Here is an 18,012-nt window from a genome sequence, read left to right as displayed (position 1 = left end):
CCCTGTGCTCCAACTTGAGGAGATCCCTGGCTGATTGATCCCAGGGAGCCCAGAACTGGCCCCAACACTCCAGGGTGGGGCCTGAGCAGGGCAGAGGAGAGGGGGAGGATCCCCTCCTGATGCCCTCCAGGATCCTATTGACCCTCCTGGGCACACTGCTGCCTCGTGGCCACCCCATCACCCACCAAGCACCCCCAGGTCCTTCTCCTCAGAGCTCCTCTCCAGCAGCCTGTCCTGATCCCAGCAGTAATTCCTTCTCTCTCCACATATTTAATATCATCATTCCTATCCCATACTCTGGAATTTAGTGTTCCATCCATGAGTGTGGTCATGGATCCTCACCAAAACCTCATTACAGACAACACCAAATACTTCTAGCATCACTTACTACACCCTTAAAACCTACTACCAGTTGCACAGGGACTATTCCTTCAACCAAACCCACCCCCTGGTGCAACAGAAAGAGGCAATGAAGAAGAAAGTGGAGCAAAACAAGAGCAAAGACTTCAACCACCACCTGTGCAGAGAAATAAGACTCCAAAGCCTCAGTTGTAGGGGTGCAGAACTTGCCTCTGTAGTGACTCAAGCTGCTGGAGGAAGGATTCTTGCTGTCCAGGACTTGTGAAGAGAGGAGACAGTGAGGAATCAGAGCAGAGCCACCTTCCCTTTATTGAGCTGCTCATGCTTTTCAGCTGGGTTTCTCCTGGAATCTTCCCTCATCTTTTTTAAGCAACCTAAATGGAAAATAATTTTAAAAAAGGTGATAATTTGCACTGAAATCTCTTCTCATCAACCATAATCTAAGTGGGATGTTGTACTTTTAGCCTCTAATTCTTTGTTTTCCTACAAATAACTATGAAGCTCTTCAACTTTTTGCCTCTCAAAGAAGTTTGTGCCAGAAAATAAAGGGAGGAAAAAAAAGGAAACAAGAAGGAAAACTTCTTGTATATTGACATTTTAGTAGTGGAACAATTAGAAAAGGCACTACTGTGAGAGGAACCTCTCTACTCTGCTTTCACAAGAGCAGGATTGCACATCACACTTGATGGCAGTGACCAAAGATGCAGCTGAGGAAGGACACACAGAAACATCCTATCTTGTGGTTTCAAAGCTGACACAAGAGAGCAGAGCTCCCAGGCATAAACCAGAAGTAGGTTGGTATAAAAACCCCCAAACAAGCTGGTGGAACAAGGACAGGAAGCTTGTTCCCTTGTAGATGCTTTTATATAAGCATGTAATGGGTTGGGAAGGGACCCCTCTCCACCAGCCCCACATCTTCCTTGTGTTGGGCCCCAGCTCTGGGCACAGGACTCCAGCTGGGGCCTCAGGAGGGCAGAGCAGAGAGGGACAATCCCCTCCCTGTCCCTGCTGCCACCCCTCTGCTGATGGAGCCCAGGATCCCATCGCCCTTCCCAGCTGCCTCAGGGGAAGTTCCTCCTCCCCCAGGACCCCCAGGTCCTTCTCAGCAGGGCTGCTCTCCAGGAGCCTCAGAGACCCCCCACCCAGAGACACCCCCCTCAAGGGGCTCCAGGCAACCCCCACTCAGAAACACCCCCCCCCCAGGGCTCCTCAGAGACCCCCATCCAGAGATTCCTCCCCCCACCCAGGGCCTCAGAAATCACCACTCAAGAGATTCTCTTCCCTGGAGGTCTTAGGGACCCCCACCCAGAGAACCCCCCCCCGAGGGGGGGTGTCTGAGAGGATCCCTCTCAGAGACTTTAGAGACCCTCACCCAGAGACTCCCCACTCCGGGGGCCACAGGGACCCCCCCACTGAGAGACAACTCCCCCCCCCGCCCCCCCAGGGGCCTCAGAGACCCCAACCCAGAGATTTTCCCTCACCCAGGGGTTTTAGCAACACCCACCCAGAGATTTCCCCCTCCCCCAGGGGTCTCAGGGGCCCCAACCCAGAGATTCCCCACCCCCCCTCAGGGGGTCTCTGGGACCCACACCCAGAGATTCCCCACCCCCCCCCCAGGGGGTCTCAGGGACCCCAACCCAGAGATTCCCCACCCCCGGGGGTCTCAGGGACCCCCCAGCCAGAGATTGCACCCCCCCCGGGTGTCTCAGGGACCCCAACCCAGAGACTCCTTCCCCCCCCGGGGGGGTCTCAGGGACCCCCACCCAGAGATCCGCCCCCGGGGGTCTCAGGGACCCCCACCCAGGGAATCCACCCCCTCCCTCAGGGGTCTCAGGGACCCCCACCCAGAGAAACCCCCCACTGGGCCTGAGAGACCCCGACCCAGAGACTCCCCCCCCCCCCCACAGGTCTCAGGGACCCCCAGCCAGAGATTTCTCCCACCCCCAGGGGTCTCAGGGCCCCCCACCCAGAGACTGCACCCCTGAGGCGCTCCAGAGACCCCCTCACAGAGTCCCCCCACCCGGGAGCCCCAGAGACACAAGGACCCTCACTCAGAGATTCCCCCCCCCCCCCAGGGGGCCTCAGGGACCCCCAGCCAGAGATTTCCCCCCCCCGGGGGTCTCAGGGACCCCCACCCAGAGAGTGTCCCCCCCCAAGGGTCTTAGGGACCCCCACCCAGAGAGTGTCCCCCCCCAAGGGTCTTAGGGACCCCCACCCAGAGACTGCACCCCTGAGGCGCTCCAGAGACCCCCTCACAGAGTCCCCCCACCCGGGAGCCCCAGAGACACAAGGACCCCCACCCAGAGACACCCCCTCCCCAGTAGCCCTCAGAAACCCCCACCCAGACCTCCCCCGAGGGCCTCAGAGCCCCCCACCATGCCTCAAGAGGGCCACCCCCCCCGAGACCCCCACCTATACACCCTCCCCGGGGCTGCCACCTCACACAACGCCCGGGAGAGGCGGGACAGGCCCTCAGAGCCAAAACCCAGCCGTAGCCGGTACCTCCACCCCCTTTTCCCTCACAAAACAAAGCCGCAGAGCCGCTCCTCAGCGTCCCGAAGGTGGGTGGCACCGGCTGCGCCCCGCCCGGGAGCCTGAGGCGCCCGCACCCCATGGCGGCCGCTCCTCAGGCGCTTCCCGCGCAGCGGCTTTGCCGGGGCCGCGCCTCCTGAGGCAACGCGCAGGCGCAGAGGCGGCCGCGCTGCCCTATGGGAGTTGTAGTTCTAATCGTAGGCGGGCAGCGGGCAGGGAGCGCGTTGGGACTACAACTCCCAGCATGCCCCGCGCCGAGAAGGCGGGAAGGCGGGGCGGGTCGCCTCGCCTCACCTCACCTCAGCCTGAGGCGCGCTGCTGAGGTGGGTGGATGGCGGGGCTGGCGCCTCCTTTTACCTCTCTCCGCGGGAGAAGGGGTTAGAGGGCAGCCGGGGGGGTTTCTAGCTGCCCTTCAGGGCTGTCTCCGCGGTAATGGGGGTGTGGGGGGGTCCCACCGGCCAGGCCTTTGCCTGGCAACGCTCCCTGAGGCGGGTGTGGGAGATGGGGGGGGGTGTGAGGCCCGGTCAGCCTGTGGAGATTCACTTCTCTAGGGTGAGAAGCAATAGGATGAGAGGAAACGGCTTAAAATTGCTCCAGGGGGGAGATTTAAGTCAGATTTGTTTCCAGAAAGGGATGGGAGGGGCTGGAACAGGCTGCCCAGGGAGGTGCTGGAGTCCCCAGCCCTGGAGGGGTTTGAAAGGTGAATAGGTGAAGTGTTTGAGGACATGAGGTGGGTTAGGCAGGGGTTGGACTCGATGATCTAAAGGGTCTCTTCTAACCCAGGGGATTCTATGATGAGCTCTGCCCTGGCCCTTGGCTGAGGCACAAACAGCTTCCCCAGCCCATCACTGAGGCAGCTCTGGAAGGGCCTGTGAAACCCATGACATGCCACAGCCCTGGAAAGCTTTAGCTCTAAAGATGATGAAGTGAGAAGCTGAAACAGAAGTGCTCAGTGCTGGTGGGTTGAGAACAACAGTCTGTGGTTCTGTCTCCCAGATATCCCTGTGAGAAAGAGCTCCAAGAGAATCTTAGGCTGGGTTGGAAGGGACCCCAAGGATCCCAGAGCTCCAACCCCAGGGCCACCAACCTCCAGGCCTGGAGCTACACAAGGTTGCTCAAGGAACCTTGGGCTTGAAAACCCCCAGGGATGGGGCACCCACCCCCTCTCTGGGCAGCCTGTTCCCCTCCCCACTCTCTCTACAAAGAACTGTCCAAGTTCTTAATTCCCTCTCCAAGAGTTTCCACAATTACACAGCCTGGAATGATACATAAACCTCAGGTAGAAGAATCTCTCTCTGATTATTTCTGAGCCAGAAGTGCTTGAACTGCACCAATTAACCACCAAACTAATGAATTTGGTTAATCATGGGGGAATTTAGCTCTTGGAGGGGGGATAAACTGTTGGGAGAGGAAGCTTTAATGTGGAGTAACGATGGATATAGCATGGAGCACACAGTGTCTTCTTAGATGCTGCAATTCCATCTCAAGTTCTACACCAACAGCAGCCAAATGAGAGAATTTTGTGGACAGAAACACTCTCCTCTTTCAGAAATTCAGCATCATTAATAAGGAAGGAATTGGAATCAATCTTTCCAGATCAATGGACTACAGGAAAATGGTGGAGGAGGTCTCAGAAAAACTTCGAGCCTACAGCCAAGATACTTCAGGGTGGAGAGTGATCAAAGTTGCAGTAAGACAACTCCCCCTTTAAAAAGTTATTAAACACATTTTGGGTGTGAAAAGTGTTAAATTAGCTAAGATTTTCTTTTTCTCTTTTTTTTTTTTTATATCTTTGGAGAAAAATGTGACAGTTTCTTCAAAGCCTTCCAAAGAATATGCAGGGAATCTGTGAGTATTCACATTTTGGTGTCTCTTTAGAAGTCATATTAACATCTTCTTTTTTCAACAGTGACACCTGAGATTGAAAAAGGGAACAGTTAACTCTGCTGTGGCCTCCTTCAAAGTGTCCAGTTATTTGGGAACAGTAGAGAGGATTTTTTTCCAGGATTTATGGGCTGGGATCCAAGAGATGGGATTTCCCAAGCAGTTTTCCAAGCTGACAATGAAACATCACACATCCCAGGATGGAATAAGTAGCTCTGAAGCCACAAATTTTGGCCTGAAGTCACACCTCTTGCTCTACCTTTTTCTTCCAGCCACCTGAATTAACTGTCCTGAACCAGGTTCTATCACCTCTGGAGCAGCAGCTCCATCTGTGCTTCCTTCTCTTAAGTTATTCATTAACTCTGGGCTGTTAAGCAGCTAGTTTTAGCCCAAAGGGTTGTGTGGAGTGAGGTGAACTAAGCTGAGCTCCCTGCCACTGATAGAGTTAGCTGAGCCTTTACATTCCTCCCCTTCCTCTTCCTCACCCTGCTCCTGCCCCTGCAATCCCTGCTCCTGCAATCCCTGCTTCAGTTCCTCCAGGAACCAGCTCTGAGAACTCTTTGAGCATCACTGGGCAGTTCCCAGCATGACAGGAGTTTCCTGTTTCCTTGTCAGAGGCCCCTCTTCCCCTGGGCTGAACTTTCCCTTCAACTCTTGAAAGGATGATGAACCCAACTTGGAGAAAGGCCAGAACATTCTAGTTAATAACCAGCAAGAAGCTTTGCAATCAGTGTGAAAATAGATTGAAAATATATATATATAAAGAAAAATTAATTAATAGATTGCATATATTTAAATTAACAGGTCTAATAGCTCACAGATAATTAATTGGAAATGTGAAGTGCCAGGAATGTGATAGTGTTAAAAATCAGTTATCATTTCAACTGCTGCTTGAGATGTAATCCCAGCCTGGGCTGGGTTGGAAGGGACCCCAAGGAGCTCAGAGCAGAGAGGGATAATCCCCTCCTTATCCCTGATGGAGCCCAGGATCCCATTGCTCTTCCCAGCTTCCAGAGCCACTGCTGGCTCAGGGGAAGTTCCTCCTCCCCCAAGTGCCATCACCTTTGAGTGCTTTCCCTTCCATCCCCAACTTCTAGATGCTTCTTATTCTCTAACTTCCTTTTCCAGTCCCTAAATGTGAATTTAATCTGGTTTTTCCTCCCTCTAGATACCGTGGAGAAGGGATCATTGAGGAAACCCCCAGGAAAATCATTCCCTTTATGTATCTCCCTGACTACAGAAGCAAATGGGACAGAGCCTTACGATCCTACAAGCTGTTAGAAAGGCTTGACCAGGTAATAATGAGAATTTAAAGCCAAGATTCTCTATTTTTCCCTCTTTCTGCAGGAATTTTGGTGAGTTAAAAGACCTCTACTTGGATAGAGAAAGCTCAGAACTGGACCCAACACTCCAGCTGCAGCCTCACCAGTGCCCAATCCCACCCCAGACCTACTGGCCACACTGGGTCTGCCACAAGCCAGGATGCCATTGGCCTTCTTGGCCACACTCTTGCTCAGTGTGGGGTCACCCAACACCCCCACATCTCCACTCAGTGTGGGCAGGAAACATTCCCCTGTGTGACTCAACCCCCCTCCCACAGCTCTTAATTAAGCCCTGAACTGCTTTGTGCTAACAAAGAAGAATCCCTTTCTTCATCCTCATTGTTTAACACATAACCCTGCTTTGCCAATTAGCTTCTTGCATACTAATTAAGCACCAAATTGCTTCCCCCCCCTGTAGGACACGGGTATCTACCACAGTGTGACACACAGCTATGGGATGGGGCTGATTTCATCACGGGACTTCGTTGACCTGCTGCATGTGAAACCATATCCTGGGGATATCCTTACAACTAACTGTAAGCTGTGTGTAACTGGGACCTTGCCCTGTGTTTCATTCACTTTGAGTTTGGTTCTGTAAACTTACACAGAGTGTAAAATGTTTTTTATATGGCCAAGGAAATCTCTTTAATCCTTTTCCCTTGTGTGGATCTTGGGATGAGGTTCAACAAGGCCAAGGGCAGAGTGCTACACATGGGACACAACAACCCCCAGCAGCTCCAGGCTGGGGGAGACTGGCTGGAGAGCTGCTGGGAGAAGGACCTGGGGGTGTTGGGTGACCCCAGAGTCACCATGAGTGTGGCCAAGAAGGCCAATGGCATCCTGGCTTGTGGCAGACCCAGTGTGGCCAGTAGGTTTGGGGTGGGATTGGGCACTGGGGAGGCTGCAGCTGGAGTGCTGGGTCCAGTTCTGGGCTCCTCAGCATCAGAAGGACATTGAGGTCCTGGAGTGAGTGCAGAGAAGGGCAACCAGGCTGGGGAAGGGGCTGGAGGGTGAATCCTCTGAGGAGCAGCTGAGGGAGCTGGGGGTGTTGAGCCTGGAGAAGAGGAGGCTGAGGGGAGCCCTTCTCCCCACCTCCCCTGCCCTGCCAGGAGGGTGTAGAGAGGTGGGCGATGGTCTCTGCAGCCAGGGACCAGGAGATGGGACAAGGGGACCTCAAGCTGCCCCAGGGCAGGGGCAGCTCAGCTGGGAGGGCAAAGTTCTTCCCCTGGCAGAGTTGTTGAGGCTGCCCAGGGAGGGGGCTGAGTCCCCACCCCTGGGTGTGTTTAACAGGGGGGAGCTGAGGTGCTCAGGGATCTGGGTTAGTAGAGGAGGAGAATAGTTGAACTTGATGATCTCAAAGGTCTTTTCCACCCTTGTGACTCTCTGATCTTGGTTCATGACAGAAACCAACACTTTTTATTGGAGCTTTACTTATCTCTCAGGTTTTTCTCAGAGCCAAACTCTGCCTTTATTTTGCATAAGTGGGGAACTAAAACCCAACCCCTCCTCACTACTACCCTGCATGTGTGCAGCATTTCCTCCTCTTCTCTACAGCTTTACTAATTAATGACATCACCTAACAGCTTTCTATCTCCCCAACTAAACCACACCTCACCAGTTCACTCTGTGCACTCAGTCTCAAGGCCAAGCCCAGGGTGTGCCAAGCCAAACATCTCTAGAAACCTTTACATCTCAGCAATTCCTTCTACAAATATTGAACATCTTGTAACATCTCATTGATGGATGTTAACCTCACCTTGTAGCTGTCAGCGTGGAGTATTCCAGCTGCCCTCCTACTCCCTCTTGTGTCCGAGGCTACAACAACCCCTGTGGCTATGTGTGTTCACCTTTGCCTGAGTGAGTATTGAAAGCCCCTTTGTTTTACCATCATTCCTCAGGGAAAGAATCAGCTTTCTCTTGAATTTATTTGATTTAAACAGTTTTATTCTGGGGAAACTTGAAGATTATTATTATTTTATATTATTATGTTATATTATTATTTTATGATTCTATATTAATATTCTATATTATTATATTAGTATTAAAATGTTTAAGATTTTAAGATTATTAAAATCTTAAAGTTATTTAAAGAGGATTCTTTTATTCTGGATTATTTTTTACACTGTTTTTTGTACAGTGACTCAGACTCTCATGAAATGAAACTGAAAAGGACCTGGGGGTGCTGGTGGGTGATGAGGTGGCCATGAGCCAGCAGTGTGTCCCACCTGGAGTGTTGTGGCCAGTTCTGGGCTCCCTGGGATCAACCAGCCAGGGATCTCCTGGAGAGAGTCCAGAGGAGGGACAGAGATGCTGAAGGGCCTGGAGCATCTCCCCTGGGAGGAAAGGCTGAGGGACCTGGGGCTGTTCAGAAGCCTGAGAGGGGATCTGATCCATGGGGATCAAGAGCTGAAGGGTGGGACACAGGGGGCCATGGGCAGCCTCTGCTCAGTGGCTGTGGGGACAGGACAAGGGGTGATGGGCTCAAGTTGGAGCCCAGGGAGTTCCCCCCCAATGTGGGGAAGAACTTCTTGCCAGTGAGGGTGAGGGAGCCCTGGGCCAGGCTGCCCAGGGGGTGTGGAGTCTCCTTCTCTGGAGAGATTCCAGCCCCATCTGGATGTCTCCCTGTGTGCCCTGTCCTAGGGACCCTGCTTGGGCAGGGGGTTGGACCTGATGATCTCTGGAGGTCCCTTCCCACCCCTGTGACTGATTTTATTCATCCTCCACTTGTTGTTAATAGCTGGAATATCATTTTTAACCCCTTGTACATCTCCTTAAGCTTCACACCAAGACTATAAAAGCATTAACTGAAAGTTTTTGCTTTCTTCTCATCACAGGAATCCAGAACATTCTAAACTAGTTGTATTTATTCAACCAGAACTAGGAGGAATGCTTCCCTGCTCTGTAGTGGAAACTGCACTACCTGCTACTCTCATCAACTTAATCACAGATACAAGAGCTGGACTGAAAAGCTTGGAGAGACCATAATTAACAGTAATTGGACAATAATAAGCACTGAAATCATGGATATCTTGTACCTGCTGCTTTTTAAAGTTGCTGAAGTTTGGTTTAACTGGAGTCCACGTGGAAATATCCACAGCTGAACTGTTCAAATGGATGAGCAGTGATTTCTTCCTCTCTTCTTGGGAATGCTGCAAGAATTCACACTGAAGGGCCACCAAAGTGCAGGATGCTGCTTGGAAGTGCAATCAAGGGATGTTCTGTAATGGGTTTTTTTGCACTTTATATATAGAAAATAAATAGAGAAACACACAATCTGATGAGATAAATTAAAGGAGTGTTCAAACAGCCCAATATTTTGCCCCAGCTTTAGCTCCACTGAGTAATTCCTCCCTCAAATCCCAGCATCACAAGGTTGGAAAAGACCTTGAAGATCATTAAATTCAACCATACTCATCCTTTACTAACCCAGATCCCTGAGCACCTCATCTCCCCATCTATTAAACACCCCCAGGGGTGGGGACTCTGTCCAGATCCCTCTGTAAACATCTTGTGTACCACAAACTTGTGAAATCTATTTATTAATTAAAAGCTTATGAGTGTAATTAGCAACTATTTAAAGTGCTTTGGGGCTTGAGGATTTGAAGGGAAAGCTGATGAATTTGTATCCAGCATCTCATTAAAAGCTCCTTTTATATAAACAAGAGTTGTTTGGTATTTTGGACTATTTTTAGGGATACATGAAAGAAACAACAATTTTTAAGATAGAATTACTATTGAAATGACTAAATTTGTCCAAAATTAGGTTTAATATTCACATATTTATAATTCCCAGCTACTTTTTCATACCTAAAGTGCCTTCAAGTGCAGATTCTTGTCCTTCCCATGAAAAGGGCTTCACTGGGGTTTGAAGTATCTCAGCAGACTGTTAGCCTGTGCTGAGCAGGGGGCTGTGTTCCTCCTCCCTTTACATCCTTTAGGCTTTTCAGGGAGTTTATCCAGAGGGATACTGTGTTCCTGGGGGTTCTTCCATCCAGCTAGTAGCTCTTCTTGCACATCCACAGGTAGCTCATAGAAAGTCTTTGTGTCTACATGAGGAGGAAGCTTAACTCCTACTTCCTTACTCCAAGTTTTCTCCTCAGAGGTTGTTGTAAATCCTTGTTTCACACCAGTATGGCTGAGTCCAGCTTCCAAAGAGGACAGTTGGTTCTCTCTGAAGCTCAGAGAGTCAGGAGGTGGTTTCTCCACACCACTGGTTGTCCCTGTGCTTGTGGAACAATCAGCAGAGCTGCTGGTCCTGGGCTTGTGTGGCAGAAGAGCTGCAGGTTCAGGAGCTGATGGGAGATGGGGGTTGCACCTCTTCACTCTCTTAGATTTTGGGGAAGAGCTGCATGTCCCTGCTGGAAACCACACTGCTGTCTCACCTGAAACCCTCTCAGGAGGGAGCACTTCTGTTTTGCCAGAAAGAAGCTCTTTTTGAATGTCTTCTGGAAGTTCTCTGAAGACATCCTGGTCAACATCACCAGGAAACAAGTGAAAAGGGGACTCAGTCCCTCCTGCTTCCTTTGGATTGCTTTGCTTGTCCTCTGAAAGACTCTCAGGGTTTGCAGTTCTCTTGCAGTTCTGGTTCCAAGAAGCATTTCCTTGAGGGTCTTCTCCTTCCTAAAGCAAAGAATGTATAGAAAAGCATTAAGTATATTCAGTCTAATCTCCTAATTACCAAATACTAATTTACTAACAGCAAATTCTTCAAATTCCTCCTTTCCCAGACATCATTTTTCCTTCCTTATGATCAATAGTGGCTTTTTAACCCTTCTTTTCAAACTTTGGCCTTAAAACTGCCTAAATATAGGGCTCCATCTCTTATTTTAAAGGAGAAAACGCTTTGGAATTCTATTTTATTGCTTTAAATATTTTGGGGAGCTTTAGAATCCAATGTTATCCCTCCAATTCTGCAGCAGCTGAGGACCAGACAAGCTGCTATGAAAAATTACCTTGGAATCAGTAAATTCATTAGAGAAACTGAGTAACTTCAGTGTTATCATCTCCTGAAAGCATCTCCTGGAGATACTCAGCAGTGGTTCTTCAGGTATTGACACTCTCTAGCTCTATGCTTGTTGGAATGAACTCTGATTGCACTCTAGGCTGACCAGGGAGAGCTGAGAAGGTCAATAATCCCTGTGAAAACAGCTCAAGAAGGTGATTTCTAAGTGATTTTGGGGAGATTTTAGTCTAGGGGAGAAGATGCTTCAGGATGGCACAAGCTGAGGAAGCATCCTGTTGTTCCATAGATCAGGTTTTACTTGATGAACAGCCCCAAATTGGCAATTCTTTTGTTAAAACACCTAAATTTGGTAGTTTCCTGTAGTGAATTTGGTTCTTTTCTCCAGTTAAGGGGGTTGATGACCTAGTTGTCCCATTCAAGTTGCCACCCCCTCTCTGGGCAGCCTGTTCTAGCCCTTCAGAACTTCCCCCTGAGATCTCATCTCCCCCTTCCCTCCTTTAAATCTAAAGCTTCTGAAGCAGTTCAAGCTGAAATCTCTCCAGTGAAGAAAGAAACAGCTCAGGAACTTGATCCCCAGAGAGTTCTCCAGATCTTCCAGCTTACCCAGCCACGTTTACCACAGCGTGATGCCTTTGGCTTCAGATAGAACCCAATTGAGCCTTTCTTGCTGCTGGGAAGAGCTTTGAGGTTGGAGAAGCAGATGCTCAGGAGGGTAAGATGAAATGGTTGAGTTCCATCTATCATCTTCCTGAAGAGCTTCATTAGGAGATCAATTAAAGGGGGGATAACGCTGCTCTCTTGGAAGGGGAAAAGATGCATCATGAGGAACTGAGGGGGTGAGATTGGTTTAAATAGCAGAGGACAAAGATAAACACTGCTAAAGGTCTGAAGAGACTTAAAAATCATCCAATTCTCCCCCAAAAAAGGTCTTTAGAGTTACCCCAAACTGGTAATAACCACGTGGTTTACTGGAGTTCGTGGGGCTGGATGAGCTGAGTGTAATTAAGTCTCCTCCACTGTGTAAGTTCAGTAGTGATTCTGAATTGAGAAGCTACTCACACTCTGAATAGCTCCTCTGGGAGTGGGAAAAATCCCTCAGGAAGTGAAATGGACTGCCAGGAATCCAACTAGACTGAGTTACAAGGTGGTAGTAACTCAGGAGTTACTCTTACACCGAGGTTTAGGGTGTTGTCAGTGTATCTCATCCAGATCCACCCATGGCAAAGCCTCCAGATATTAAAATATCTGCTGGAAATGGAATGTTCTCCTCAAAACCAAGCAGGGAATCGAAGAGAGGAGTTAGGAGGCAGCAGCACAAAGTTAAGGACCCCCAAATTTACCTTTCCCAAGTCTCTGGAGGAGATGGGGTGGGACAGGACACTGGCGACTCTCCCGGTGTCCCCACTGCCCTGCTGAGGAGAGCTGGCGGATGGTGAGTCTCAGCGTGTGGGGCTGTCTCCCATCCCTCTGTATCCTGGGGGAGCAGCAAGGCCATGAGGTTATGGGAGATGTTCTTCAAAGAGCCTGGGGAAGCTCTCCCAGCATCTTGGTTACCAAGCTAAAGTGAAGCAGAATGGATCTTGTCTCTACTTATGGCTTGGAGGAGCTTTGGGTTCCAGCTCGTTACCTTAATTACCCTGATGTTAGATGTTGACTATAAGGGGGATGGGGTCTCCATGAGTTTTCAGCTGAAGGAAAAGGGGGGAATTAAGTGGATCAGACTGTATGTTTGATGATTTCATGTGCCAAAGGAGGACAGTGTTGGGCAGCTAATCTCTAATCCTACAATCCCACACTGGGCTGGGTTGGGAGGGACCCCAAGGATCCCAGAGCTCCAACCCCAGGGCCACCAACTCCACCAACTTCCAAGCCTGGAGCTGCACTGTCCTTGCTGCCACCCCTCTGCTGCTGGAGAAGTGGGAATGTTGCTTTGAAAAGCCAAACAAGGAGCTAAAAGCTGCCCCATCCCTGGTTGGGACCAGTTTGGATGTGGCCCTGGGCAACCTTGTGTAGCTCCAGACCTGGAGGTTGGTGGCCCTGGGGTTGGAGCTCTGTGATCTTTGGGGTTCCTTCCAACCTAACTCATTCTATAATTAATTAACACTGCAAAAATTAAAGGAGAACAGGACAGGAAACTCAGCTCACTGAAGCAACAGAGGAGGATCAGCAAGGGTAGGGAAGAAGAAAGACTTTCAGTCATCAAGAAGAGGGACTGAGGAGTCACCTGTCTAAGAGGGGAGGAAGCAGCTCCTGGATCTTCTCTTTAACTTCCACTTCTGATGAGCATTTCTTGAAGGAATCTTCATCACTAAAGGACTAAAACAAAACCCCAACCATGAATCCTTTCAACTTTCTATTTACTTGAGTATTTCCCACTGTGATAAGTTTTATCACCTCTTAGGTGGAGAGATTTACCACCCACATCTCTTTAACCCTCACAACTCCAGTGAATTTCAGGAGAAATTTGGAGAATTGGAGAAAACAGAGAAAAAAAATCATCATTTTGGGTAGTTTTATAGAAAAATTTTATCTATTTCTGGACTAAAAGGCTTTATTTTATGACTCTGTTAAGTACTTCAGCACCTGTACCTGAGGAGGTCCTGATGGAACCACAGGGGACTCATCTTCTCCACAGCTGAGTTTTTGGATCCGTTGAGCAAGAGAAACCCCTAATTCCTTCTCCAACACAGCAGAGGGGAAAGTTTGCAGGTCCCACACCTTCCTAACACCCAGCATTTCCAGTCTCTTGGTGGTTTTATAGCCAATCCCTAAAGAAAAGAGATATTCAATCAGAAAAGCTACAATTAGATGGAGGTATCTATAGATAGACAGAAATCATGCCCATATGTGGAGTGGTTATTGTTTCCCCTCCTGCAGTGGAGGGTTTTCAACATCATTTTTGGGGGGTTTTTCCACTTCTTGATCAAGAGTGGAGGATAATGAAGGTAAATTACCTCCTCAGTGTGCTGGATCAAGCTCCATTAGACTCTTTTAATCCCCAGGAATAAGTTTCCAAGCAGGAAGTTTGGATTTCAAACCAACTATCAACTGCAATGTTTGGGTTTCTATTAATAAACAGAGATTTTTGGGGAGGGGGTTTAAGAGGAGCCCCCAAAGTGCTGTGATAGTGCAGCTGAAAAGTCAAGAGGAGCCAAATCTTTTGGTTCCTCCTAAGCAGTTTCTCCACTAAAACCCCCAAATCCCCCCCCTGGAAACACCCACCTCCCTTTTCCTGCTTGGAAAAGGATTTTAAAAGGATTTTAAGCACAATTTTTGCTGTTAGTTGTTTTTCTCTTCACCTCTACCCCCAAAATCACTTACCAGGCACTTTTTGGATGTTCTCAAGCCCCCTTAGTAGATCTGAGCAGCTTTCAGGGAAAAGAACTGTTTGTTGATTGGGTTTATAAGTCCCAGATACCAGTTTAGCCAGTAGTTTGTTAGAGGCAACTCCAGCACAGCCTGTGAGGCCCAGCTTTGTGTATATGGCTTCTCTGAACTCTTCTGCAACCTGAGAGCCAATAAGTAGACTTAAATGTGTTGTATCTTCCAAGTTAATAGCTGGAAAAGTAAGAGAAAGCAGAGTTTAGGGTGGAAATAATCAGCTAATTAGGCAAATCTTTAGATTTAGGGATTTTTGCAAGGAAGTGTGATAAAGCAAAGACTCATGGGCCCACTGGGACTCACCAGTGCCCAGTTCAGGGGCACAACCCCCTCCCTGGGACATCCCTTAACTCACCTTGGTTGTTGTACACGTGGCCAGAGACAGAGATTCCAGAACATTCCCTCTGCTGCTGCTTCTTTAACCTTTTCTCTACAATCTCTGTGACATCCACAAAGTTTTCATCAAAGCCCAACCTTTCCACCAGTGGGCAAAACTCCCCCAACAGCTCTAGGAGGAAAAGATACTCAAAGATAATTTACACACAGTGAGTAACAAGAGGTTGGTTGTGTCAATCCCCAGCTGGTTTCCCAAGGAGCCAAGCCTGCATGGAGAGAATCCCTGTTCTCTTCTAGATATTCAGCCCAGAACTACTGGCAGACACCTTTCTTCTCCCCAAATCTTTCTCCACTCACTCCTCCTGAGGGAATCTGTTGCCCAGCTAGGTGGGCTTTCACTTTTAAGGTATTAATATTCCAGCTTCTAATGATAAAAGAAGTCACAGGGGTTGGAAGGGACCTCCAGGGACCCAAAGCAGGGTCCCTAGGACAGGGCACACTGGGAGACATCCAGATGGGGCTGGAATCTCTCCAGAGAAGGAGACTCCACACCCCCTGGGCAGCCTGGCCCAGGGCTCCCTCACCCTCACTGGGAAGAAGTTCTTCCCCACATTGAGGGGGAACTCCCTGGGCTCCAACTTGAGCCCATCACCCCTTGTCCTGTCCCCACAGACACTGAGCAGAGGCTGCCCATGGCCCCCTGTGTCCCACCCTTCAGCTCTTGATCCCCATGGATCAGATCCCCTCTCAGGCTTCTGAACAGCCCCAGCTCCCTCAGCCTTTCCTCCCAGGGGAGATGCTCCAGCCCTTCAGCATCTCTGTCCCTCCTCTGGACTCTCTCCAGGAGATCCCTGGCTGGTTGATCCCAGGGAGCCCAGAACTGGCCACAACACTCCAGGAGGACACACTGCTGGCTCATGACCACCTCATCACCCACCAGGACCCCCAGGTCCTTCTCCACAGAGCTCCTCTCCAGCAGCTCCCCCCAAAGCCTGTCCTGATCCTTCCTCCCCAGGCAGGGTGTAACAGGAAGCACATTGTATGAGGGGCTGTTAATTGGTACCTGTAACCTTGTAGGACATCTCCCTGTAGGGTGTTAGATCCTCTCCATTCACCAGGACCAGCTGAGGACACTTCTCCTTGGCCTCCCTCACAGCCATCAGTTTCTTCACACCGAGTTTTCTGGCCTCATAGTTACAGGTCACCACTATGTTCTTCTGTTGGACACCTAAAATAAACCATTTGTAAAGTCTGAGTACCAGCTGCCACATCTACACTCCAACCATGAGATAGTAGAAGCAGCAAAACCACACAAGGGTGTTGTTTTAGAAGACCATGAGAAGGGTGGGTCTCTTCACTCACACCTTACTCATAGTTGGTCTTCCTGTTGTAACAGCCCTTCTCACCCACCAACGTGCTCTTTGTGTAACAGTTTACTACACACTTTTTCCACTGCTTGTAGATGCTACTACCTGACATTTGTTTGTAAGTTCTGGGTGGAGCAAAGAGGGGTTTACACAGGGTTGTGTGAGGAGGTTGTAGCTCATCTGGGCAGCTCAGCCCACGTGGGTTACAAAGGGGCCACAGAACTGCTCAGGCACGTTGGGGAGTGCCTAGACTTGCACTCAGGAGGAGTTATTACTCATCACACAGCTCTGTGGGAGTCCAACCTGCACCTCAGTGTAGCCAGAGCTGGGGCCCAACACAAGGAAGATGTGGGGCTGGTGGAGAGGGGTCAGAGGAGCCCCGGGGATGCTCAGAGGGCTGGAGCAGCTCCCCTATGGAGAGAGGCTGAGGGAGCTGGGCTGGGGCAGCCTGGAGAAGAGAAGGCTGTGGGGGGACCTCACTGCAGCCTCCCAGTCCCTGAAGGGAGCAGAGGAACAGGAGGGGAATCAGCTTGTTAAAGGGCAGAGACTGGCAGGACAAGGGGGATGGAGTGAAGCTGGAGGAGGGAAGGGGGAGAGGAGATCTTAGGGGGAAGTTCTGAGGGGCTGGAAGGGGCTGCCCAGAGAGGGGGTGGGTGCCCCATCCCTGGGGGTGTTCAAGGTTGGATGGATCCCTTGGCAACCTTGTGGAGCTCCAGGCCTGGAGGTTGGTGGCCCAGGGGTTGGAGCTCTGTAATCCTTGGGGTCCTTTCCAACCCAGCCCAGTCTGGGATTCTCTGATTCTTACTCACTCTGGATGTGGTCACAACTCCAGGGTGAATCTCACCACAAGCACATCCTGCCTTTACTCACCTCCTTCTAGTTTCCCTTACCCAAATAAAACACAAACCCCACATGAACAGCAGAGAAACTCCTACCTAAAGGCTTCTCTCTCCATCCAGGGTTACGAATCATCTCCACTTGTGCATAGAAACAATCCAAATCAAGGTGCACAACCACTCTGCCTGCTGCTCCAGGCTTGCTCTGGGCTGCTGGGAGGAAAGCAAATGGATTCAAGAAGACAATTACCAGCCCTTTTCACACATCATCTCACCAGGTTCCCAAATTTAATCCAGCTTAATAAAGAGATATTACAAGGAGACTATCAAATGGACAAGTTTTATGCTAATTCTGGGATTACTCAGGAGTGTAAATTAGCTTTAGCAGCTCGGCTTATGACTGAACACTGAGGGGTTTTGGAGGGTCAGCTGCATTTATTCCTCTCAGAAGGATGTTAGAACATCACTTGGCTGTCAAAATACCCTTTCCTAGTGAAATCCTAAGCTTCTTTTTAGCTTATTCCTGTAAAATAAGGTGTCTTGAGCTCTGCTAAGCTCTGTCACATCCCAGGGTGGCCAAGAAAGGTGAGAAATCACCTCCCAACAACCAACAAAGCACCCTGCTGAGTTCAAAGGAAAAGCAGGAGAAAAGGAGCTTTTATAAAGGGGGTTTATGTCTCTAAGCTGCCCCCCAGCCACCTTGTGAGCTGATCTAACCCGAATGTGTTGTCCCTCCCCCCATTCTGCTTCTGTGCTGCTGGGGGGCGGCCTCCTGCTCTAAACTGGTGACCGGGGGGACGAGGGGAAAGGGGGGACGAGGGGGAAGGGGGGACGAGGGGGAAAGGGGGGACGAGGGGGAAAGGGGGGACGAGGGGAAAGGGGGGGACGAGGGGGAAAGGGGGGACGGGGGGAAAGGGGGGACGAGGGGGAAAGGGGGGACGAGGGGAAGGGGAGGGGAAAGGGGGGACGAGGGGGAAAGGGGGGACGAGGGGAAAGGGGGGACGAGGGGGAAAGGGGGGAGAGGGGATTGG

The 18,012-nt window shown here is 50.1% G+C and overlaps 2 protein-coding genes across 2 annotated transcripts in view; one reads left to right on the top strand and one right to left on the bottom strand.

Moving 5' to 3' along the window:
* Positions 1-4,153: 4,153 nt before the first annotated feature.
* STARD6 (StAR related lipid transfer domain containing 6) lies at positions 4,154-9,203 on the top strand (the record flags this gene model as incomplete). The annotated part of the gene is made up of 7 exons (XM_084279022.1): positions 4,154-4,171; positions 4,442-4,582; positions 4,691-4,740; positions 5,945-6,071; positions 6,517-6,634; positions 7,862-7,955; positions 8,933-9,203. 7 exons carry the CDS (start codon positions 4,154-4,156, stop codon positions 9,081-9,083), a joined length of 699 nt encoding a protein of 232 aa, XP_084135148.1. The 3' UTR covers positions 9,084-9,203.
* A 666-nt stretch (positions 9,204-9,869) lies between these two features.
* The window catches only part of POLI (DNA polymerase iota), a gene marked incomplete at its 5' end in the record, with an annotated part of 9,617 nt that continues 1,474 nt past the window's right edge, over positions 9,870-18,012 (bottom strand). Inside the window, 9 exon segments of the mRNA XM_084279019.1 lie at positions 9,870-10,718; positions 11,665-11,858; positions 12,402-12,535; positions 13,286-13,377; positions 13,651-13,829; positions 14,383-14,619; positions 14,798-14,950; positions 15,842-16,006; positions 17,081-17,194. Coding sequence (XP_084135145.1) covers positions 9,954-10,718; positions 11,665-11,858; positions 12,402-12,535; positions 13,286-13,377; positions 13,651-13,829; positions 14,383-14,619; positions 14,798-14,950; positions 15,842-16,006; positions 17,081-17,194 — 2,033 coding nt within the window. The 3' untranslated portion in view covers positions 9,870-9,953.

This window comes from Gallinula chloropus, assembly GCF_964237585.1.
Source record: "Gallinula chloropus genome assembly, chromosome: Z".
NCBI lineage: Eukaryota > Metazoa > Chordata > Aves > Gruiformes > Rallidae > Gallinula > Gallinula chloropus.
The sequence above is the reverse complement of the archived record's forward strand: the minus strand, read 5'-3'. Positions and strand labels throughout refer to the sequence as shown.